Here is a 26,629-nt window from a genome sequence, read left to right on the forward strand (position 1 = left end):
ATAGGTAGAGAGATCACTACATGGCTGGATATGTAGATTTGAAAGTTATTAGAGCTGATAAGATCACCAAGTTTAAATGGAGAGAGAGAAGAGGAGAGAATTGATGAGTACTCTAATGCACTGGGGGAAGAAAAAATATGATTGTCCTGCAAGGAGATTGAAAAGGGTTTGTCTTATGATTTACAAGACAACTCCATCATGTCTAAGAGGATTTATTTTGAAATTAAAAAAAAAAAACACCTTGTAAAACTAGTGTTTAGCTATAGCACAGTGATCTATAGCATGACCCCTAAGGACAGTTATATTAGTTTTCCAGTGTAATTTATACTACCTATGTAAAGTAACACCTTCCCAGTAGCTATAAAAAATCTAAACAAATGTAAAAGGAAAGTAAATGAGCATAAGAGAATTGCAAAGAAATAATCCTAAACAAAAGCATTACTTTTTGTGAACTCTGAGAATAATGTGTGTTGGGTTGATAGAATCATATATTCAGAACTGGAAGACAGTGGTCCTCTAGTCCAGTATCCTTAATTTGTATATTAAGAAATTGAGGCACAGAGAGATCTGTCCAATGTCACATAGGTGGCCAAACCAGGAATCAACCCCAGGAATTCCCTGCCTCCAGATACAGTGTGCTTTTCAGTAAAGAATTATTCTGATTTTTCAGAGGCAACAGGAACAGTGTTATACTTACTTCTACTAGATTATTTTGGCTAGAAATGAGAATTTAGCTCAAAGATTAATTGACAATGTGAGTAGTTACCTTGCCAAGCAACCTTCCTGATTGTTTGGGAATAAGCTTGGGAGTTTAGGATGGACAAATATCCACAAACTGGAATGCCCAGGTAAGTTAATTCTAATTTGAGTTTGGGCATGGGAACTGTTTTGAAAAGAAAGATGCCATTTTTAAGTGGGGTTATGATGGAAGATGTTCTATGGCAAGAGGAAATCAGAAGGAACCAAGCAAGACTAGGGAACTACAACTACACAGATTAGTTTAGGAGACTGAATTACCATTTAGTCAGTGCCTAGGTAGTATTATTTAATTTGTGCTTATAATTATTTTACTATGGGGTATTATTTTAAATTTGCATAATCTCTTTTTTCTGATAAACAAACCCTAGAAAATACAATCTTGTGGTCTAAAGTGGGTGGCAGTGACAAAAGAGGGACAAGTAATTAGAGACTGTGCATACAGATTGCTGAGGAAGCCAATTTGGTTTAAGGCCCCAGAAACTTAAGAAAGATTTCTAGTATTAGTTGGGATTTGGTGATTAGTAGTTAGGTTACATGTTACAGTTTTCCATAGATTTTGATTTTTGGCTTGGCAGGACAAGTGGTTGGAGTGACTGGTGAAAGTCTTGGGGTCAGAGGTGAGGGTCCTCTGGCCTGATTGAAACTGGGGTTACAAGAAGCTTATTATATTCAGTGAAATGTAAAATTCAGGTCATATTCTTTATATTTTCTCTGTTATTATATTTTTTTTCATATGATTGTGTTTGTGGAAGAACTCTGAAAACAATTATTGGAAGCAGATACTTTCAATTAGTGTAATTAGCCAGGAAATAGTAAATGGTGTAAGTATAGTTTTAAGAAAAGAAGGGATTAGTGGGTTGACACAATGCAAACAAACCCAAAGTGAATGAGATTTTTTGAATCTACTTGGCATGGCTGATTTATGCTCTACAGGTTAGTAATATATCTTTGACTACTGATGAATCAAATTACATTTCAAAAGCTAATATTTTTGAGCTAAAGGTGCAATAATTTAGTGGTCCAAATGTTCTACTAACACCCTCAGGCCCTCCAAACAATATTATAATGAAAATGTATGTAAAATGACTTTGTATTTTTGGACCATTTTGAAGAAAAGTTTGTCTCACTTTTAATGCATGTTTTCTATCTGGAATTAGAGTAATTTCAAAGTAGAGAAAGATAGCCTTACTAAAGAGAGCTGGTAGAACAATATATTTTCTGTACCTTTTCAACATTATGTGACTTTCCAACCAATTTGGTTTAACATACTAATATATATTCATCTATTTAATATGAGGAACTAAAAATAATGTACTATACTAAATGATTTTTATAATATACATAAAAGGAAAACAGATGGCTTTGAATTTTGGATCTTCCATTTACTTTTATTTCAACTTTTTAAAGTGTACTAGATGCCAGCTGTTTTGTTGAAAACCACACAAAGACATACTTAATTTTTATAGCAGTGTTCCTAGTAAATAGTTGTCAGTAGAAAAACATTTATTAATGTACCAGGTACTATGCCAAGCACCGGAGATAGCAAGAAAGGTAAACAAAAGTCCTAACTCTTGAGGAAGTCACAATCTAATGAAGGAAACAACCTGTATAAACAATCCATATTGAGGCTGAAGAGGTAATAATCAACAGAGAGAAGGTGCTAGAACTAAGATGGAGCGGGAAAGGCTTCTTTTAGAACTGGGAATTTAGTTGGCACATTAAAGAAGTAGGGAAAACCAGGAAGCCTTTTCTCCTCATGTTTTTGCATTGGGGAGAACCAATGAAAATGTTCAGAATCAAGAAATGGAGTGCCTTGCTCATGGAAAAAGTGGCTAGTGTCACTGGATTTAAGAGTATATTGGAGTTTGGGTGATTGTGGAACAGGGCATAAGAAGACTGGAAAAGTAAGATTCATCATGCTCATTAAATACACATATAAAACATCAGTTTGTCCAGCAATGAGTTCAGTCAAGCAGTGGTGGAATCCCTTAGTTGTGGAAGGTTTCTAGTTTGGAAGGTTCTATTCTGAGAATTGGAGGCAAGCCCCTGAGCAGGAATCACTTTTGAGGGTGAAGAGAATTTCTTTCTCTCCTTTCCCTGTCTCTAATACCCATGTAATTGAAGAAGCTGGATGATCAGAAAAAAGTACATATCACAGAGATTAGAAAAAGTGGATACATAGGAAGTAATGAATTCATCTAGCCCGGGCAGTTGCCCAAGGAAAGGAAGCTTTGAAAACATGAACAATCACGACAGAGAAAAGTATTGTTGATGGACTCTATAAAGGAACTAACTCAGATTCTAGTAGAGGAAACTCATGAAAACTCAATGAAGTGAGAAAACTTTTAGTAACTAGAAATCATGCCACCTGCATTCTCTACACAGATGCCTCATTATCTTTGTACACATTAGGCCCAGGCACACTGGTGCATTTATGGGTCAGGATGACCAGGATTTTAGGGGAATGTTTTGCTCTATTCTTTTAGGCAATAATTTTTCTTAAGAAATTGAGATTATTGAATGAAGCACTAGAAGAACTAGAAGCACACCAGTGGGATAATCCCAGATAGTATGATTGTAGAAAATCTCATTGGGTTTTGTTGTAGAAAAATAAGATTTTAGTTAGCAGAGAGAAGACTTGACTGGCAAGGGAATTTAGAACCTTGAGAGTGGACACAATGGGACAGTGACAGTTTGAACCTGTCTCTGAGGACCTGAGGTCTAGTGGTGGGTTTTGGTGAGACATACCATCTCTGAAGCTGTTGCTCTGGATTTTGGACTGAGTAATATCTTCTATCAAGCATCCCAGTGAAGAAGAAAGGTTGAGAAGTGCATTTCTCTTTTGTGGTGGACACAAAGACCATCCCATTTCCCTCTCTTCACATTTGGATTAATTGCTGTGTTTCCTGTCTCCTGTGACCAGCTTTTAAGACCTCATCATTAGACATCTTTGTGAATCCCCCTTTCCCAGCAAGATCCTACTTTTAGCAGACCGCTGATAGATTTTAGCCAATAGAGTAGTTTTTATGCATCCCTATACCTTTGGGTGGAGATTCATAGATCTTTGAGTAAGTTTACCTAATTCCCTTCATTACCCATCCCACTTAATCATTAAATAGTTCAGTTATCACAATCCTACCTTGTATTTCCTTACCCAGATACCTAGGTTGACACATTGAACACACTGTGTAATCAAGCTGTTTTCCCTGGCTGTTATTCAGTTTTCTGTTACCCCAGCTATCCCCAGCTAAGTGTTGTTACCTGTGTTTATTCAGTTAGTCTATTCCAGTTTCCCTACTTTAGTTATTTATTCATTTACCCACTACAGTTTCTCCTGGGTGAAGAATCATTAGTTGCCTTTTGGAGATTTGTAAGTTGGTGTAGACTGGGTGAGTGAGTCAAAGTGGGTATTATGCCTATATTACTGACCTCATAATGTTGTTAGGAAGATCAGGGCAGTACCTAACAGAGCCTAGCAAATAGTAAGCACTCAATGAATATATGCTGATTGATCTAATGAAATAATGTATAAAGCATTACAAAATGTCAATTATTATTTTTACAAGCTATATTAAAGAGATCTACATGGCTAATACAAAAAGGAAAAAAACCATTTGGTACAACCTACAGAGAACTTAGAGAGAGGAGTGAATATTAAAGAAAGCATTAATTGACAGTTAATCTTTTAAAATATATTGCTGGAACCAGGAGAACATTATACACAGAGACAGATACACTGTGGTACAATGGAATGTAATGGACTTCTCTACTAGCAGCAATACAATGATCCAGGACAATTCTGAGGGACTCATGAGAAAGAAAACTACTCACATTCAAAGGAAGAACTAAGGGAGTAGAAACACAGAAGAAAAACAACTGTTTGATCACATGGGTCGATGAGGATATGATTGGGGATGTAGACTCTAAAAGATCACCCTAATGCAAATATTAATAATTTGGAAATAGGTCTTGATCAATGTCACATGTAAAACCCAGTGGAATTACATGTTAGCTATGGGGGGGTGGAGGAGAAGAAAGAGCATGATTCATATAAGAGTGGAAAAATACTCTAAATTAATTAATTAAATAAATTTTACACACACACACACACACACACACACATATATGTGTGTGTATATATATGTATATATGTACATATATACATATATATATATATATATATTGCTGCAGGGGCAGCTAGGTAACACAGCAGAGAGAGTGACAGGCCTAGAGTTGGGAAGTTCTGTGTTCAAATCTGGCCTTAAATACTTCCTAGCTGTGTGATCCTGGGCAATTCACTTAACCCTGACTGCCTAGCCCTAGGACTGATACTAAGATAGAAAGTAAGGGTTTAACATAGATAAATAAATAAAATGTATTGCTGCTCCATGGAGTTAAATTTTTGAGGCAATGGAGCTCTTTCTTACCAAGCTCCTACTGGAAAAGATCCTGCACACTTGTGTTAAGAGATGCTACAAGAAACTATTAATGACTTGTTCTTGTATAAATAATTAGTTTATAGTAAAAAAATTTCAAAGACATCCCTAAAAGCTTATGCATTACTCACAGAATTATTCCTAGTTTGTTATCGAAAGATTCCTAAAATGCCAAAAGCCACAAGGTTGTTTTAAATTGATATGGTACTTTTTGAATCAAAATATTATAGACTACTTCACAAGGAAAAGAAAAATATTGTGGATAGCGTCCCAAGACTCTTGCTTCTCACTATATACTTACCACATAGAGTTGCTTCCAGAGACTAGCCCACTCTTGTAGTGTTGCTGTGACCTCTGTCACAATAGAATCTTCCAGTGGTACCACAGTTTCATACTGCCTACAAAACAAAGGCATATTCGTCCACATTAGTGTTCACAAAACTGAATGCTTATTTCCTGGGACAGAAAAATCAGCACATATCACACCTATTTCTTTTTCCAATTACTTAATTCACATTAAAAATTTGTACAAACCTCTATTATTTATACCTCTTCTTGACTAAAATCTCTGACTTTAGTTCTAAAACATATTAAAATAATTCATTTTAGTGAATTTTTTATAAAAAAACATTTAATCTACATATTTACAATATGAATTCCCATTTTTCACTTCATCCATCATCATGATTTAATGATAAGAATACTGGATTTGGTATTAGAGAACACTGGCTTAAGATGTGGGTTTGTCACCTTTGTTAACTTGTTAAAAGCGCTTTATCTCTTTGAGCTGGCTTGCCTTCTTATTTATAAAATTAAGTGATTAGAGCAAAAGATCTCTAATAGGAGGTCTCCTACAATTTTAAATCATAAGAAATCTTTTTTCTTTTAAAAAGACAACTATTATTCTATTCTCTCTTATTTCCAAATGAGTATAATAGAAATGTATTATATATGTATTTTTAAAATTTATCAATAATATTAACTCTTATGGAAAAGAAGTATGTGTCTATGTTGCAGTACACAGATACATGGCATAAATTAAATTAGATGGAACCTAAAGGAAGTGATGCATTGGATTTTTAGAAATTTTAACAAATTCTATTTCTCTTTTCCTGGTTTCTTAGTCTTGGGCTTTTACAGTCATCAGTAGAGGAAGGAGAAATATGAGATTTGTGTGCTAAGAAGTGCTTATGTTCTCTTAGCCTAATATTATAGGGGGAAAAAGGAAGGGTCTGAGGAGAGTAAGGAAGAAAAGAGATTGGCAAATGTGAAGGGTGTTCACACCTTTTGAAAGCTGATAAAAATTTTATTTTTAGGAAATAATCAGTAAGACTGAAATATAATCCAATTCACATCTTCTGCCATTACTTTCCTGCCAATAATGATATTATCCACTTGTCAGTAAAAAGAGAAAATGTATTTTGTGAGGAGCAGCAGAAGCATCTGCTTCTATTTTAAAGCAAACAAGAAAAGGACAACTATGTTTAACAAAAGTCTTACTTTAATGTTGAACTCTATGGAAATTTAAGAATATAATTATGTTCACGTTATTCTGCACTGATAACCTAGTGAACTAATCATATAAAAAATAAGAACAGAAGAGCTTTGCAAATGATGTTGAAGTTACTCATATTGGCCAAATCTGCAGATTAATTAAATTAAGTTTCTGTCAATGGTTTCTATATTAATAAGAAATGAAACACAATACTCAGAACATTTTTTTATTTCACTAAGCATCTAATAGAATGATTCCCAACTTCAATGATTACTATTTTGTAGTATAGCTTGAGATCTGATACTGCTCCCCTGCCTTCCTTCAATTTTTGTTTTCATTGACTCCCTTGACAATCTTGATCTTTTGTTTGTCCAGATGAATTGTTACTACTTTTCCCCCTAGCACCATAAAATAATTCTTTGGGAGTTTGGTTGTTACAGCACTAAGTAAATAAATTAATTTAAGGTAGTATTGTCATTTTTATTATATAGTGATGGCCTGCCCATGAGTCATGAATAATTCTCTAGTTGTTTAGATCTGTCTTTATTTGTAAGAAAAGTGTTTTGTATTGTGTTCACATAATTCTTATGTGTGTTTTAGCTGATAAATCCTAAGTATTTTATGTTTCCTGCAGTTATTTTAAATGGAATTTCTCTTTCTATCTCTTCCTGTCAGGCTTCTCAGAAATATACAGAAATGTTGACATGTGGGCTTATTTATATATTCACCTTTGCTAAAATTGTTAATTATTTTAATTAGATTTTTAGTTTATTCTCTAAGATTCACTAAATATATGTCATTATTTTAACTACAAAACCTGATAGTTTTGTTTCTTTGTTGCCTATTCTTATGCCTTGAATTTCTTTTTCTTGTCTCATTGCTATTTAGTACAATACTGAATAATGATGGTGATAATAGATATTCTTGCTTCACCCTCGTCTCATTGGAAAGGCTTCTAGTTTATTCCTATTTCAGACAATGCTTGCTCTAGGTTTTGGATAGATACTACTTGTCAATTTAAAATGTTCCACTTTTGGAATGCTTTCTGATATTTTAAACAGCAATGGATATTGTAGTTTGTCAAAAGCTTTTTTTGTATCTATTGATATAATTATGTGATTTTGCTGTTTTTTGGTATTGATATGGTCAATTATGTTTATAGTTTTCTTAATATTGAAAAAGGCCTATATTCCTTGTATAAATCCAACCTTGTCACAGTATATGCTTTTTTTGATATATTATTGTGATCTCCTTGCTAATATTTTGTTTAAAATTTCTGTATAGGTATAAATTGGGGAAATTTGTCTATAGATTTCTTTTTGTTTTCCTCTCTTTTTGGTTTAAGTTCGTGTCATTGGAGGAATTTGCTAGGTTTCCTTCTTTATCATTTTTTTCAAATAGTTTATATAATATTCAAATGATTTGTTCTTTATATGTTTAGTACAATTCACTTATAAATTTGCCGGGCTCTTGGTATTTTTCCAAAGGAAGCTCATTTGTAGTTTGTTCTACTTTTTTACTAAGTTAGGATTATTCTATTTCTCTTCTGCTAATCTTGACAATTTATATTTTTGTAAATATTCATCCATTTTACTTACATTGCCAGTGTTATTATGCAATTAATATGTAATTAGGCAAAATAGTTCCTAGAAATTGCTTTAATTTTATCTTCATTGATTGCTCATTAACCCTTTTCATTTTTTATATTGGTGATTTGGTTTTCTCCTTTTTTTAAAACCAAATTAATCAATAGTGTACCCATTTTATTGAATTTTTTCAAAAAAACAATTCCTAGTTTTATTTATTAGTTCCATTTTTGCTTTTATCTCTATTACTCTTGTTTTTGATTTTCAGGATTTCTATTTTGTTGTTTAATTAGGGAGTTTTGATTTGTTCTTTTTGTATTTTTTTCAGTTGTATGGCCAATTCATTGATCTACATTTTCTCTCTTTTACTGATATTCTCCCTAAGTACTGCTTTTGCTGCATCCCACAAATTTCAGTATGTTTTCTCATTGTTGTCATTGTCTTTAATGAAATTATTGATGATTTCTATCATTTGTTCATTGACTTACTCATTCTTTAGGATTAGATTATTTAGTTTCCAAGTAATTTTTATTCTATGCTTCAAAGGCTTTTTATTCAATGTAATTGTTATTGCATTTTGGTTAGAAAGGGCTATATTTCATGTTTATGTTTTTCTGAATTTATTTGCGAGATTTTTATGACTTAATATATGGTTAACTATTGTGAAAATGTCATGTAAATTTAAAAATATGTAGATTTCTTTCTATTCCCATTCAATATTCTCTCAAGCTCTGTCATATCTAACTTTTATAAAATTCTATTCCCTTTAGTTTCTTTCTTATTTAGGTTAGATTTATCTAGTTCTGAGGAGGATAACTTGAATCTAGTATAGTTTTAAAAAACTCTTACCTTCTGTCTTAGAATCAATACTGTATTTTGGCTCCAAGGCAGAAGAATGGATAAGGGCTAGGCAGCGGGTGTTAAGTGACTTGCCCAGGGTCACACAGCTAGGAATTGTTTGAAGCCAGATTTGTATCCAGGTCCTTCCATCTCAAGGCCTGGCACTCAATCTACTGATCCACCTACCTGTACCATCCTTTAGTATAGTTGTGCTATTTCTTTTTGTAACTCACTTTAACTTTTCCTTTATGAATTTAGATGCCATTTGGTGCATACATGTTTAGCACTGATATTACTTCATTGTCTATAGTAGTTTTTAGCAAAATATAATGTCCCTATCTCTTTTAATGAGGCCTATTTTTGCTTTTTCTTTGTATGAGATTATGATTGCTACTCCTGCATTTTTTACTTCTGCTGAAGCATAAGAGATTCTACTTTCCCTTCCCCTCCTATTTCCCTGTAGGGTAAGATGAATTTCTATATCTAAATGTGTGAGGATATATATTTTTCCTTCCTTGAACCATTTTCAAATGAGAACAAGATGAAAGCATTGCCTGTTCCTCCCCTATTACCCCCTCCAGGGTAAAAATTCCTCCTTGCACAACTTTTATGAAATAATTTCCCCCATTATTCCTCTCCCTTCCTCCATCTCCTATTACACCACTCTTTCTCACACTTCTATTTTTATTCTAAACTAATCCCAATATAATAGACATAACTATGCCCTCTCTACAAGCAGATTCCTTCTAATTGCCTTAATGATGACAAAATTCTTAGGGATTTTATGAATTATCTTCCCATTTGGGAATGTGAACGGTTTAACCATAGTAAGTTCCTTATGATTTCTCACACATGATTACTTTTTTATGCTTCTCTTGAGTCTTGTGATCCTCACTGTGGTACCATCATATTTGAATCATTTCTTTCTGGTTACTTTCAGTATTTTCTCCTTGACCTTTGGAAAATCTTAAATTTTGCTAGAATATTTCTGGAAGTTTTTATTTTGAGTTTTTTTTTCAGGAGATAACTGGTAACTTCTTTCAAATATTATTTTGTTCTTTTACTTGAACATATCTGGCTAATTTTCCTTGTTAGTTTCTTGAAATATGATATTTAGGATATTTTTTCTTATCATGGCTTTTAAGTAGTTCAGTAATTCTTAAATTACCTCTCAATCTATTTTCTAGATCACTTGTTTTTCCATTGAGATGTTTCACAATTTCTGCTATATTTTCATTTTTTTGACTTTGTTTTTTTTTTTGCTTCTTGTGGAATCATTAGCTTTACTTACCCAATTCTAATTTTTAAGAAATTATTTTCTTCAGCGAGGTTTTGTACCTATTTTACCATTTGGTCAATTCTGATTTTTAGCAGTTATTTTCTTCAGTATTTTTGTGTCTCTTTTTACCAAGCTATTAATTTTCTTCTCATAATTTTCTTGCAATATTTCACTTTTCCAACTTTTCTTCTACTACTTTTATTTGATTTTAAAAATATTTTCCCCTCCTTTTAAAAGTTTTTAACTTTTCTAGGATCCTTGTTGAATTTGTGTCAAATCTAAGTTTTTCTTTGAGGCTTTGATTGTAGACATTTTAAAGTTATTGTCTTCTGAGTTTTCACCTTGAGCTTCCCTGATACTATTGTCATTTTTTATGGTCAAATACTTTTTCTATTGTTTTCTCCTTTTCCTAGTTTATTTCTTGACTTTGGACTTTATGTGACAGTTTTCCTCTATTATCCTCTGGAGGGGATGCATCGCCTGAGCTTCTGTTGTTCAATTTTGGTGCCTATAGGTTTTTTCTACTTCCAAAGTGGCGGGATCACGGAAACATCTGGCCATTGTCCTTTTGGTCTTCTGTTCCTTACTTAGATGGCACTCCTGCTCCCTTATTACCACAAGTCCTCTCTTCTCTGGAACCCATACCTAGGTAGGACACCTATTCCCTTTCAACCACGAGCACTCTTCTGAACCCTGAAACTGCAAACTGGGACTGTGTTATCAACAATGGCATCAAACGATGGCAAGTAGCACCAAGTCCTATATCCTGTGCTAGCACAGAAGTACTCTATAATCTCTTTCTGCCTAGAATCCCTTCATTATTTTGGACACTAGCATTCCCAGTACCATTATTGCTGCTCCTACCACTTCAAGTTCCACAGTTAGTGTCATTTCTGCTGTGTCACAATCCAAGTCAGTCCTAACTCCAATGATTACAGACCCCTCTTTCTGTCCTTATCAGCTGTCCTGGGCTGTAGAAATGACTCATTATAAATTTTTAATAATTGTGCTGTTTAAATTCTGATTTGATGCACTTTTAATAATCATTTAGAGGAGAATGTTGAGATAGCTTAGAAAAAGTGCTGATACATTTGAAATCTTGGCTCTGCCTCTAATATTTCATTTTCAACAAATTATTTGGGTGGTTGTTGGTAGAAAGAAATAGAAAATGAATTTTCCTGTGTCATATGGAGATTGTTACTTGCTTCATATTCTCTGATCTAAACTTTATAGCAAATGCTTGATTAGCCCAGCAATTTAATTATTAATATGGATTAAAATGAAATACATTTTTAAAAAAGTAAAGTTTTTTTAAGTCTCTTTTGGTAAATAGATGGGCTTTCCCACTAAAGTGGCCATTAAAACAATTTAGGATAGCATGTAAGTTAGATCAGTAATTTAAGTTTACTTATTTGGTCAGATAATTGGAAATGTTAATTAAATAACATTCTTTCTTCTTCCAATTCCAATAATTCTACTATTTTACTTTTAGTTTTCTAAAGTTTTTTTTTAACATATATCTTTTTTTTCTCTTCCATCTACCACTGTCCATTTGGGGAGAAAAGAAAACAAATTACTTATAAATATATATGTACAATTAAGCAAAAAAAAAACCCTCTCATTGGCTTTGTTAAAAAAATGTCTCATTTTGAATCCTAAATACATCAGCTTAGTCAAAGAAGTGAAGAGTATGCTTCATCACTGTGTTCTCTGGAATCATACTACTGCTTTGATTTTAATTCTTTCAACTTTCAAAGTTGTTTACCTTTACACTTTGTTGTATAAATTTTCTTCTGGTTCTGTATGCTTCATTCTTTATCAGTTTATAAGAGCCTTCAAATAATTTAAAATAATATATTAACTTATAATACAAATTTCTCCAGTTGTACTTAATTCATTCTGCATTTGTTCATACAACTCTTTACAAGTCTTTGAAATCACCAATTTCCTCATTTCAGATAGCATTATTGTATTCCATCACATTCATATAATAATATTTTAAAAAATTCATTTGGTAATGTTTTATTTTTTCCCAATTATACAAAAAAATTTTGGCATTCGTTTCTAACTTTTGCATTCCAAATTCGCTCCCTTCCCTCCATTCTCCCAGAGATGGATACTTTATTGAGGAGCGTTCTAAATTATTTCAATACTAATTTCAATTCTTCAAAAACATGTGATTCTATAGGCATATCCTATGATGAAAATCACTAAATGTTGTATGACTTAGTAGGTTCTTTCATGAGTTACTATAAAAATTTCATCCCTTATGGCCAACCCATTATGAGGATTGTCCTTGCAGCAATGAAATATAGTCCCTATACTTATACTTAGTCCTGATACTTATAATTTTCCCAGATTGAAAGGAGCAGCTAAAAATGGCAGTACACTGTTAAGCATTCAAGAACTCAGAATCATCCCATACTCTGAAGATGGAAATGAGACTGTAGTCAAATATTATGTAATCCTGGAATCTTTTTGTTTGTTCATTTGATATTTTGGCCATGTTTATATACATAATCTCTATGGGTTTGAATATTTCAATATAATTATAATTTTCAAGTTCATTTAGGAGCCTATAGGATATGTTAAAGGATCAGTGCTTTGCTTTATAATGAACTTTACTTGAGGCTTTGCTTCAGCTTAAATGCTATACAAATATTTGTGGTTGCATTATTCACCTAGCACTAGAAATTTAGTTTCCATTTTGGAAATTATTATTGTATTTCTCTCTTTTGCTATCCTTTTCATTCTTATTGTTTCTCTTTCATATGCACACTTAAGTATCTTTTCTTAGGGAGAGTCCTTTATAATTCCACTGTTTAAAGTACCTTTCGTCTTGGAAAACAAGGAAATAAGGAGAATGTACTGGGAGATCTAGGTTCCAGTTAACTTTGCCAGCAATTTTTTTAGAAATTTGGGCAAGTCATCTCTATTTAGTAAATAGCATTGAGTGTTCTCAAAATATAACAAAAGCTGCCAAAATTAGCAACAAACCAGAAGTCAGATACTCTAATAAAACTTTTGTCTTTTCCATTCTTTTTTAGAAAGAAACTATTTTGGGCATAATGGAAAATGATGAGTAAATATTTTTACTGATTCTAGAAAATATTAACATTGACAATAAATATCTGGTTATTGTTTCCATGGTCTGAATACTGCAAATTCCTCACCTGGTTTTGAGTCTGAGCAACAGTAGATTATTATTGGGTTCAGTGACAGGACTGGAGGTTCCTCTTTGATCTGGGATTTCTGCCCCGACTATTTCTTGCACAATATGCTCCTTTTTTGGTACACTGCTCAGGGCCTCCCTAACTGGAAATGCTCCTCTCATCAATCTGCCTTGGATCTGTGACCCAAAACTGAGTAGTGGGTGACTAAGTTCCCAATTGGCAGACAGGGTCCCAGTATGGATCCAGGGATGACTTGATAAGAACCTGTGACCTCTGTGTCTACCAGTGAAAAGATAGATGTTTTTGGATCCTAACTTTGTCCTAACTAGCCCTGGGTTAGCTACTACTCCCACTTTGTGTAATAATCTATTAAGCATGTCACCTAAGTCTTTATCAAAGTCATTAATAAAAATGTTAAATTGCATAGGATCAACCACAGATCTTTAGGGCCCTCCAAGGAAACTCTCTGCCAAGCTAATACAGACCTTTATTTACTACTCTTTATGTCTGTCCATTTAATGAGTTCAAAATCTCCATAATTATATATACTATCACCTAAGCCACATATCTCTAGTTTTAAAACAAGAATAGATTAGGAGCTTTGTTGGATTTCTAGTTACCAAAGAAATTTAAATGAAAATAAATCCAAAACACCTTATACTCATTAAATTAGTAAAGATGGCTAAAATGACAAAATTAAACTGTTTAGCCTGTGGAGAAACCAGTATGCTATACTGCTGGTGAAGCTGCTTGTTTCTTTTTGGAAAGAAATACAGCAACATAAAGTAAGAAGTATGTATCGTAATGTGTTTATGTCCTTTGGCTCAGTAATCCTAATTTCAGAACTAAAAATGTCATCTATCAGTATTATTATTAATATTAGTACCCTAAGGATCCTATTAAAATGTAACAAAACCTTCTATCCACAAAAATTCTCAATGGTTTTATTTGTAACAATAAAAGGCTAGAAACAATTTCTAGTGTCTAGTGATTGGGTTATGGATGAATATGGTCTTACACATATATTATTTTATGGCCTCATCGCATTTGTCATTATGAAGAACAAAGAAATATGAAAAGGCATATGAAGCAATGCAAAAAATGACAACAACTGTAGGGGGAAATTCAAAACAACATAATCTTAAAATATATAGAGGGAAAAGAGGCCAAAAGGGAATATGAAAGTAATTGGACATTTTTGTTACTTTTTTTTTATTTGTTAAGTATCTATTATGTGCAAGGTAATGTGCTGGGGAAGAGGATACAAAGCTAAAAATATGCTAAGAACTAACATTCTCCAGGAAGCTGGTAACATTCACACAGATAAATAAATATATTATGTTTTTAGTGGACACATGGGAGGATCAAAGAAAGCTCCATGAATGTTGTGTCTTTTGAGTTAAGTGCTGAAGGAAGAGAAGGATTCTGAATATGAGAGATAAGAAGGAAGTAAATCCCAAACCTGGATCCACAGAAGCAGGTAATGAATGGTTAAGTTTGAGAAAATGGTCAACAATCAGTCTTGCAGTTTGTAAAAAGGAATAATGTTAAATAGGTTTGGAAAGATAGTTTGGAGCCAGACTGTGGGAAAGTTTAAATGCTAAGCTATGGATGCGAATCCACTCCTACAGACAAGAGGAAGCAACTGAATGTTTCTGAGCAGAAGAATAACCTAGACCTGTGCCATAGGAGGATTATTGTAAAAGAGATGTGATAAAAAATTAGAGAAGGAAAATCCTGGAAGCAAGGATTGGATGTAAGAAGTGATAATAACTTGCACTAGAGTAATGACAGAAAGAGTCAAGAAATGGGAATGATTATGAAATGTATTATGAAGGCAGGACTGACTGCATTTGGCAACTGTTTGGATGTGGTGGATAGTGGTAAAGGTAGGAGTCAAAGATTACTTTCCTTATATCTGTAGGTGACTGGGTGTTCTCAACAGAAATATGGAAGTTTGGAGGATGACTGAGTTAAAAAAGAATCAATTATGCTCTGGATATGCTGAGTTTAAGATGTTCCTAGGGCATTCTTAGTTTAAGTATATAGATCTAGAGTTCAGGAGAGAGATTGGGGATAAAGGAGGAGACAGTAACCTGGATGAGGAGTGGTCAAGAGCATGAAAAGCATCAGAGGGATCACTTAGAATGACTGGATAAAAGTCATTAGATTTAGTAAATAAGAGATCATTGGTAAACATTCAGTAGAGATCAGAAGTCAAATTTCAAGGGATTAAGAAGTGCCTGGGTGTCAAACCACTTTGCTGTCTGTGAATGTAGATGATTTTGAATTTGGCAGTGAAAGAAAGAACTTTAGAGTGCTTTGAGAAGCTCATGGGGACAAATGAAAGGTTGTTATTTTTCTCTTTGTGGTGGCAAAGAACTGGAAATTGAAGGATTGGGGAATGGCTAAACAAGCTGTGGCGTGTGATTTTGAAGAAATACTGCTGTGCTGTAAGAAATTATGAACATATTAATTTTGTAAAAACATGAAAATACAAGAATTTTGAAGAGTGAAATGAGTAACACCAAGGAAACATTATATATATACCAACAGAAATATTGTTTGAAGAATAATTTGTATATTTCCACTTCTAGAGAAAGAACTGATAAAAAGAAATAAGACATAGTTATATAGATCTATATATAGATATACAGATACATGTATTTAAAATCTTTGTCAAATGATGCCTTCTCTAATGAGAGGATTGTAAGAGGAGGCGTTAATCAGGTATTTTAATGTAACACACAAATAAACAATTTTAAATTAAAAAATAATGGGAGAAATCTAGAAATGTTTACAGGCAAGGGGAAGGGAGCCAGTAAATAAAAAGTGGTTGATAAGAGAGAGGAAATATTTTGCAGGAAAATCTCATAGAATACAGAAGAGAGGATCAATTTAAGAATAGAAACAGAGGTTTGGTCTTCTTTCTCTGATCCTATAGTAAAACAGAGGCGTATTGAGGCATAGAGTAGGAGACATGTGGATGTTCATGTTAAATAACCTCAAAGTTCTTGGTAAAGTAAGGGGAAAGGTCATTTGAAATGGGGGAAGGTGAATATTTAGGGAGCTTGAGGACAGATAAGAAAGTTCGGAATAGCCACTGCAGGGAGCATGATGATCAACTAAGGAAGAAGAAATGAATTATTCTACACTGATGAGGACCCAGTTAATATTAGATAATATCAATCTGTGCCAAATACAGTTAGCACTAATTGTATAATTTCCTCCTGATCTGTTCTGTAAATCAGGAACAGAATGATCATGAGAGAACCTAGGGTTAAACAGGATGGATATGAATGACAGAAAGACAAGAGGGCAAGGGTTTTAAGTGAGGAGGAGTGGATTGTTAAAAATAGTTAACCATGGAGTCAAGACTAAAGACAGGAAACAGACTGAATAAGGTGTGATGGAATAGGAAAACAGGAGAGGATAGAGAATGGAGGTTGCAGTTGGGACAAATATTGGTACAATTTTGTAGAATTGAAAGAAGGCTGGATTGGGAATCAGAGGATATGGGTTCATATACTTATATTTACTATGTATGTGGCTTTAGACAAGTGAGCCTTTGTTCTCTCAATTCCTCTGTGAGTCTCAATTCCCCAACTGTAAAATGAAGAGTTTGGATCAGATGTTCTCCAAAGGTCCTTTCAACTCTCGGTTTATGACATTGTGAAGATTGAGGAAAGGAAGAGATGGAAAGACAGAATATTAGAATTTGATAAGGGAATTTCTGAGTTCAAGATGAGGGGAGTACTTTTAAGTGATGGTGACATCCAAGGTATGACAATACCTGTAGGTAGATGAGATAGATTGAAGATGACACAGAAGTTGTAGGTCATTGGAGATTATAATATTGGTGAACTGGGATACTATATTATTGATATCACCCAATTTGAGGGTGAGGGTGAGGGTGGAAAGGAAAACTTTGAGTTAGGTATTGTCTTCTTTGAGAAGGGGAGAAAAGTCAGTTGGATAAATTACAGCTTATATTTCTGAACTGAGTGGTTTAGATTAATTCTATAAGGTTCAAAAGATCAAAAGTTGTAGTGAAAAGGAGGAAAAAGGAATATTTAGGAATTGTAATGGGAAATAATGAATAGTAAGTCTTCTGGGTAGTTTTTTGGGGGGAGGGGGTGGAGAGCAATAAAATTATTGCTATTATTCTTGAACCTTGTACTTTAGTCAATGACAGTATTTTCTAGAGACTGAGAAACAGGTTTCTTTAGCAAAAAAAAGTTGGAAAAAGAATGTGAAAGAAAGGTATCTGTGATGAAGAGCTCAAAATAGAAATACTTTACTATGTATAAAGATATGAGAAAAGAACTAAAGGGTCATAATGTTGTTTGCTTTAAAACTTGGTGGTATTAAAATTAATGGTGAAGAACATAAAAATCTTTGGAGAAGTAGGCATAAGAGGGGGCACAATTCTTCAAGCACGAGCTTGATGTTGCTACTGTCAAACCACATGGGAGACTTTGTGAACCTCTACAGACCAAATAAGAAAAGGGTACTAGACTGCCCATATACTTTCATACTCATGAACTTGGTTACAATATTCTAATTGTCCCAGGCCTTCATTTCCCACCAAAGAAGCTACAGCACACATGTACACTAGTTTTCTTTTTCTTGGGAAATTGTAGAAAATATAGGTAAAGGAGGGCACCAGGGATATTATAATAAATCTAATAGTGATTGTGGGTACACACACTGGGGTTTAGGAGAGACTGGACCAGGTTGGAAAGACCAGAGTTTACTGGATTACACAAGAATGGCAGTTGGTCTTAACTATCACACAGCTTCCCCTAGGCCAGAGTCTAGAAACAAGCAGGCAAGGTAAAAGGGATTAACAGGTTTTAATTTTATTCAACTAAGGTGGGATAGGGATTTCTACTCTAAAACCTTAAAACCTAATGACAAAACCACAGGGAAAGGGGAGGATTTCCCTACACTAACTTTGTGGCCTAAACAGATAGGGCCCAAGGAGCTGTAATGGAGTCTCTGGGTGACTGCCTCAGACCTGGTCCTGCCAGGCTTGAGCAGCACAGCTAAGGGCTGATGTGGCTTTGGGGTTCTCACTGTAATCCACCAATGATCTCTGGATGCCAAGAGCCAAGGTGGTCTCAGGTACCAAGTTGAGAGGGCGTGCTTGAGACACTGTCCACCAGATCCCAAACTTCTCTTCTTCCCTTGGTACTGCACTACAGATCTTGTCCTCTTTGCTAGATGCCACCACCACACAGGATCCCAGGGAAATCAGGATGCAGCGTCTCCTTTATTCTGATATCTCCCAGGGCTAACCACAGTTTGTGCTAACCCTTAATGGAGTCCCTCTCAGAGCACAAGTCACTTCTTCCTGCTCCTTCATTCCATCCTGGAATTCCCGGCTCCAGCTCCTTCCTGCTAGATACACCTTAATTCTTAATTACTAACTAATTTAATCTTCCTCACAACAAAATATTCCATTAAATTATTATATTTCAAGAAGTTTTTTCTTTGTGTCAAAAGGTTAAAGTTGCTGCTCTCTTAGCTTAGTTCTTCTCCACCTGTGAGAATAATTATTACTTTCTTGAAGTCATAATTACAGTCTAAAGCAAAATTCCTCTATCTCCAAGTTGCTATTTCAATATTTCTTATTTAGCTTTAATGTTAATATAAAGGATGGAAAACAAATGGACATTGCTTTATTTTCCATAATAACAAAGTTTAATCTACTTTTCACCCCCAACTTCAGTAGCTTTTAAGAACAACATTTAATTTCATTTTTTGCCTAACAAAATAATAAAATAATTAGACGGTTGGGAAGGATTTCAAGAGGTCAGTGCAGCCCAGTATTTAGAAAATATGTTCTTCAAATATCCAAGACAGATTGTTGTCAATCCATTTTTTAAAGCTCTCCACAGGCACAACTTCCTTAAGACTAATACAGTGTTTAATCAGTCTTTCAACAAAAACATTTCTACATGTGTCAAAAGCATTACTTCTCTCAACTAAAGCAATTTTAGTTGAACATTATCTGGTTGTTTGACATTTGTATTATAACATTACTTAAAAATTAATTTATTTTTACATGCCTTTATAATGTCTCTCTCATTACCCCCCTTAAATAAGAACAGCAGCAGCAAAGAAACAAAACCCTCATCATGAATATGCATAGTCCAGCAAAACAAATTTTCCCAATGGCCATGCCAGGAATGGTATATATCTTTCTGTGTTTTATTTTCATTTCTTCTGTATCAGGAGGTGAGTAGCATGTTATCTTTAGTCTTCTGGACTAATTTATCATTGCACTGATCAGAATTCTAAAGTTTTTCAAAAAAGACTTTTTTTCTACAATATTGCTGTTCTTATATAAATTGTTCATCCAGTTCTCCTCATTTCACTCTTCATCAAATAGGAGGACTTTCTGGTTTTTCTCTGAAACTGTCCATTTTGTCATTTCTTATGGCTATAATATTCCCTTACAAATACATTCTATTACATAATTTATATACATAGCTCCTAGTTTCCAATTTTTGGCTACCACAAAAAAGTTACTATAAGTATTTTTGTACATGTAGGCCCTTTTCTTCTTTCTTTAATTTCTTTGTGATAAAAAATCCAGTAGTAGCATAGCTGGGCCAAAAGTTATGTAGAGCTTAATTACTTTTAGGGATAGTGTTCCAAACTTTTCAGAATGGGTAGAACAATTCACAGGTCCACCATCACATTAATGTGTCTTTCCCCCGCAACCCCCCTCCCCCACAGCCTTTCCAACAACTACCATTTTACTCTTCTTTCCTCTTTGTCAGTCAGATAAGTGTAAAGTGGAAGTTTAAAACTGCTTTACTTTGCAGTTCTCTTTATTAGTGACTTAAAGCATTTTAATATGGTTATTGATAGTTTAACTTTCTATTCATATCTCTTGATCACTTATTTATTGAGGAATACCTTTTGGGTAATATAATACTTGGCTTTATACATTTGAATTAAGCCCCTGAACAGCTTGGATATGAGAACATCATCGAAGAAACTTTCTACAAAGATTTCCCCCCCATTTATTTATTTCCCTTTTAATTCTAATGACATTATATTTGTTTTGGCAAAAACTTTAAAAAATCTATGTGATCAAAATTGTACATTTTTATCATTTGTTATCCTCTTCATAGCTTGTTTAGACATGAACTCTTCTCCTGGTTTAGGTACAAAAGGTAATTTCTTTTTTTTTTTTAACCCTTACCTTCTGTCTTGGAGTTAATACTGAGAATTGGCTCCAAGGCAGAAGAGTGGTAAGGGTAGTCAATGGGGGTCAAGTGACTTGCCCAGGGTCACACAGCTGGGAAGTGTCTGAGGTCAGATTTGAACCTAGGACCTTCCATCTCTAGGCCTGGCTCTCAATCCACTGAGTTACCCAGCGGCCCCCGAAAGGTAATTTCTTGTTTCTTTAATCTGTTTATGATGTGATCTTTTACATATAAGTCATGTATCCATTTGGATCTCTTCTTGGGGTATGGTATGAAAGGTTTGTTTAAATCTAATTACTGTCATGTTGCTGCTCAGTTTTCCCAGCAATTTTATAATATATATTTTTTTCTCTTGTCACATGACTGAAATTTTTTCAAATTAGAATGTGCTACTTGTATATAATGCTAGAAAATGATGGTGGTCTCACTTGCAACTAATAATGGGGAAAACTTCTTTTTAAATTAATCAATAATAATCATTTATTAAGTACTCAAAACACCGAAATATAGAATTTGAGAAAAAACCAAGTAACTCTAAGTATGCATATATGTATGTATATGTGTATATATGTATATATATATGTATATATATCTCTATGTTATTTTCTTACTGCATGGAGTAACTGTCACAATGCGGTAAATTAAAGCAACAATAACAACATTGGTTTTGGAGCTAGGAGACCTGACCTGGAGCTCTGAAGTCAGCATTTTTTAATTATATGACTATGCAAAGTACTTAACATTTGCACTACCTATTATCAAAGGGTAGTTGAATAAATAAGCAAAAAGCAATGATTAGTTATATACTTTATACCTGGCACCATGCTAAATACTAAAGATACAAATAAAAAGAAGTGAGACAGTTCTAACACTTAAGATGCTTATAATTCTAATAAAGAGAACAAATAGAAAAAAGTGGTTTCCATGGAAGTGCATTTTAATTTGAGAAATCACAGGAAATGTGAGTGGAATAGTGAATTGACATATTTCCAGAAACAAGGGTAGTACTACCAATTTTATCACTGCTCCCAGGGCACAAGTTGGAAGGAAAGGGGTATATTTGTAACAGGAGTGGCATGACCAACTCCCACCATATAGGAGCCTCACACCTCTGACTTAGCCATGTAAATACTGATTCACTCTCTGAGTTGTCTATTCATTCCAACTTGCTTTCAAACTAGCAGGTCTAGATTCCTAAAATAGATCACCACAATATTTACTCATACTCTTTAGGGTTATAAGGATAACTCTGTTGGGGAGAAATATACTCTACCTACTCAACATTCTAGTTCTTTTTGCACAACCAGCCACTCATATTATAAAGCGTTTACATAAAACACACTTATAAAACCATTCATTCCCAATAGTGGCAATTTTAGACCTTAAAAATAACCATTCACTTAACAATAATGCAAAAAAATAACATCAGAGATGCTCATATAATAAGGTAACTGAATAAATAATAAAATGTATCACAATCATAATATATCATAATAGGTATCACTAAGGCACTTGCCCAGTGACTTCACTTTTCTCTTCTGTTGTTTAGAAAATCACTTAGTTAAGCTACCATAACTCCAATGGAGCAGATTTTCTGAGATTTCCTGGGTTTTCAATTCTCCTCCTCAGTTTCCTTTATCATGTTCTTCCCTCTGTTTCCTCTAACCTCAAAGACTAAAATGAGAGCCTTTTGATTCTCAATCACTTACCTTTCACCTAAAGATAACAACTTTCCATGCTTTCCCAAACAAAATCAATAGCCCTCTTAAAATCATACCTAAATGTATAAATACTTATATGATTTGTCTCTCTTTTTAACTATCTTCTTGAGTCATTAAATATCAGTATTCAAATGAGCTGACATACCATTCTACTGTTCTAAGTTCAACAAATAGTTCTTCATTGGTGTCCTTGACATTGAGTTTTACATTCACATTTTTCTAGTTTTTAATAAATAAAAGTTCTTTCTCTGCCTCTTTAAACCTCAAACTATTCATGTGTAAGCAAGGCATCATTATACATCTTTCATGGGTGACGTGAATCCTTATATTTATTCCACAGTTAATTTTTGGCTCAAAGCTGTTTAAATCTTATCTGAAAGGTGTGCTGCTTCATAGATCTATTTACATTAAAAATAACACCAAAATTCTTTTTATATTCCTTTTAGGAATAAAAGTTTATCAGTCAAACTGACAGTATCCTACATCCTTTAACAGTTGATATAACTCTTTTCCTTCATGTAAAATATTTTTGGTTTCTTTCACTATTAAACTCTTCCATATGAACCAAGAAGAATCTTAAAGAGATCATGTGGTAACAATGACAAATGGCAGCAGAGAGGATGGCAAGAGGACAGCTGGGAGGAGCAACTGAAGCTGAACATGGCCCATTCTAGGGACGGCTAGATATAGTATGCTATGTAAGTTGTAAAGAAAGTGTTTCATAAATTGTTCAGTTGTTTCAGTTATGTTTGACATTTCCTGACCCCATTTGGGCTTTTCTTGGCAGGGATACTGTAATGGTTTGTCATTTCCTTCTCCATCTCATTTTATAGATGAGGAAACTGAGGCAAACTGGGTTAAGTGACTTACTAAGGTTCACATGGCTAGTTAAGTGCCTGAAGTCATATTTGGGTCTTCCTGATGCCAGGCCCAGCACTCTATTCACTGTACCATCAAGCTGCCATCATAAACTACGTATAAAAGCAATTTTAATCAATATTTGGAGGATTAGTTCTTTAATTTCACTGATGTAGGGAACTCCCAGTGAGGAAACTTCTTCTGGCAATGTAGACTGGCCCCTCAATCTTAGAGTATTTATTTGGGGACACTCAAAGTTTGTGACTTGCCCAAGGTCACACAACCAATATGTGTCAGAGGTAGGGCACAAATCTAAGGCCAGCTTCTTCTTCCTTATGCTTCTACACTGTTTTATCATGACTTAAATAAAATTAACAATTTCAGGATAATAAAGGGGAGGCTATATCCTAGAAATATAGTTAACTTAAGAAAAACAAATTACTTACCCTCTGTTGCTGACAATTGCCTTTTTCAAATGAATGTAGTTTGCAGGAAAGATCCCCTGCAAAGCAAAAAAGTTTCATATCAGAAAAAAATTATATTGTTTCTACCTCATTTTCACCAAACATATAAGCATTCAACTAAACTTTCTACACAATAATCATTACTGTAATATTATAATAGTTGCCTCCACCTTGTATAATGGAAGGCAGTGGACAGAGAATATATGAGCATCGCCTGTATCTTGTGTGGAAATTAAATACTAATCAATATGTAAATTATCTTCATCTGTGAGCATTTCAGTCATCAATAGAAAGGCAAAGAATCGCAACTTTGTGAATTTAAGATCTTTCATTCTATAGGTATAGACTTGGGATCAGTTATAAACTAAGGTCGGGTGACATGGACTTTGACTTGTCAAATTTAGAGAACTCAGAATGTACTCACAGTCACTCAGTAGCATATTTATATACACTGTATTTAATACAAATATTAGCACTTCATTAGCAATAATATGGAGTTAAAATATGAAGCTACCTGAGAAAGGATTGAGGTGAAACAAAGAAGCAAATGTCACAGTCAAGGAAAAGCAGAGCCCTATACAAAATTAGAAGTTAAGTGAAGGAGGCAACAGTAATTAGGAGTACTGCTGTTTTATATTTGGAAAGAACTGGTTACTTTTTTGAATGTACCAGTCTTGGTAAACAGGCCCTAGATACCTTGTGAATTAATGAATCATTCCTCATTTAGATAAGGACACTGCAGAAAAGTATGGGTAGAATTCCTTTGGTGTCAGCCAATCACTTAGGGATTCACTGGTCCTTACAGCTCTAACTGGAACACTCTACTCCCTCATTAGAAACAAGGCCAATCTGGTAAGGCTGCATCAGCATCCATCTGTTTGTGTACATACACAGAAGCTAACAATTATTTAGCTATGATAGCCTGATCACACAAAATTAAACACATCAAATTCTTTCCCCAGAATATAACACAGATTAGTTTGGTTTTAAACAGCTATCAAACGAGTTTATATTTTTTAAATTCAGGCAAAAAGGTGAATGAATTTTCAAAGAAATATTTATTAGTTATGTTGTAATTTCATCAATGTACTTTATATAACTACATATATAGATAAAACTATCTATCTATATAACTCTATAATACATATTCTCTCTCTCTCTCAATATATATGTAGTTGTCTATCTTTACTTTTTTGAAGAGGAGCAATATCACATGGTGATATCTTGACTTATGCATGAATTGGATTTAAATGAGTGAGGCAGAGTTGACCAATTTTTATATCTATATGTCTATATACATATCTATCTATCTATCTATCTATCTATCTATCTGAAGAACTATGACTGTCACAGTTCATGAATAGTTTCATTGTATAGGGGAAAAATGTAGAAGAGAAACATGTTTTGTAGACATGAGAATGATTAAGGAGAACGAAAGGAAGGTAAATGGCACACAAAACACAGAAAGTTCCACCCAACAACATCCCTTCCAGTGGGACATAGCCCTTCTCCTATCGACAATTTATAGGACACAGCCTCTTTCTTTTTAATCATATCTATCCCGTGAGGATATGGGAGATATATTTTCTCTAACCACAGAAATCTTTCTGTATGCATTATGAAAAATGTTCAAGGAATAGCTGGCACCATGATTATATTAATTTTTTTCAATATTAGACAGTAATAATCAGTAAGTAGAAAGATAGCAGAGCCTAACCTTGCATTCCCTGACACCCTTTCCCTCTCATAGTACTCCCACTGATAGGACCTGAAATTAAGTGTAGGCAAAAGTCCCAGAACCTTAAAGAACTAAAATTATAGAGAGAAAATGATGAAAGGCAATTTAAAAACCTGTTTTGAGATATTCTTTCAGCTAGCAGAACTCCCATCAAGGTCAGTTGGGAGTTTTGCTTCATAAGGAGTACAGATTAGGCCTCCATGAGCTCTGATATCTGATTGGGGCTATATTAAAATGCCTTACTGCTGCGAGGAAGTATATTGAGAAGTGGGAAAAAAGTATATACCTACCAATGTAGTGAATATGAAATCAAAGATTTTCAAAATTTATGATTTTCATTCTATTTTAACATCTTTAATAATGACTGCACTATTAAATTAAATGTATTTGTAAAAAGAAATAATTCAACAGTTTTGAGAGTCTCTGATTTTCAATGAGATGCCCTTTCTGAGTCTTCATTTACACAACTAGAATTGGAGTGATGAGTGTTTGAATTACTTCTTTTAAGTTATTTTTATTATATACAAGATAGAAAAGGCTCATGTTCCCCCATTACAGTTTTTACATTTCTCTGACTCTCTTATTCTGTAATTAAATATAATTATTGCAATGCTTATCTATTCAATTTTAAGTTTTATTAATTAAATATTCTTCAGAAACAAAAATATATTAATAGCTCTAGAAAATAAAGGCTACAAACCCCCTTCCTATCTGATCTGCAAAGATTATTCCTATTCTGTTGGTTACACTCCCAAATTACACTAAGGTGTCATTATAAATACCTATAAATATAAATACATAAGTATATGTCCAGGTAGGGTCCAAATGTACAAAACTAAATTCCTAGGTCTGAACAATTCAAATATATTCATATGTAATCAAATTAAATAATGTCTGTAAAATGCTTTGTAAACTCTGAAGCTATATACATGTTGACTCGTACTCAAGTAGCATACATTAAGTATCTACTATGTATCATCTCTGGTGCTAGTTGCTATCATTACTATAATAGCTGACTGGTTCCCTCCTTTATTTTTCCCAGAGTCCAAATCCCATC

At 33.8% G+C, this 26,629-nt stretch overlaps 1 protein-coding gene across 1 annotated transcript in view; it reads right to left on the reverse strand.

Moving 5' to 3' along the window:
* The window catches only part of DOCK3 (dedicator of cytokinesis 3), a 454,921-nt gene that overhangs the window by 322,790 nt on the left and 105,502 nt on the right, over positions 1-26,629 (reverse strand). Inside the window, exons 4-5 of the mRNA XM_044676700.1 lie at positions 23,817-23,872; positions 5,497-5,593 (exon numbers count right to left, since the gene is read on the reverse strand). Coding sequence (XP_044532635.1) covers positions 5,497-5,593; positions 23,817-23,872 — 153 coding nt within the window. The remainder of the gene's footprint in view (positions 1-5,496; positions 5,594-23,816; positions 23,873-26,629) is intronic.

Source organism: Gracilinanus agilis, chromosome 1 (assembly GCF_016433145.1).
Source record: "Gracilinanus agilis isolate LMUSP501 chromosome 1, AgileGrace, whole genome shotgun sequence".
NCBI lineage: Eukaryota > Metazoa > Chordata > Mammalia > Didelphimorphia > Didelphidae > Gracilinanus > Gracilinanus agilis.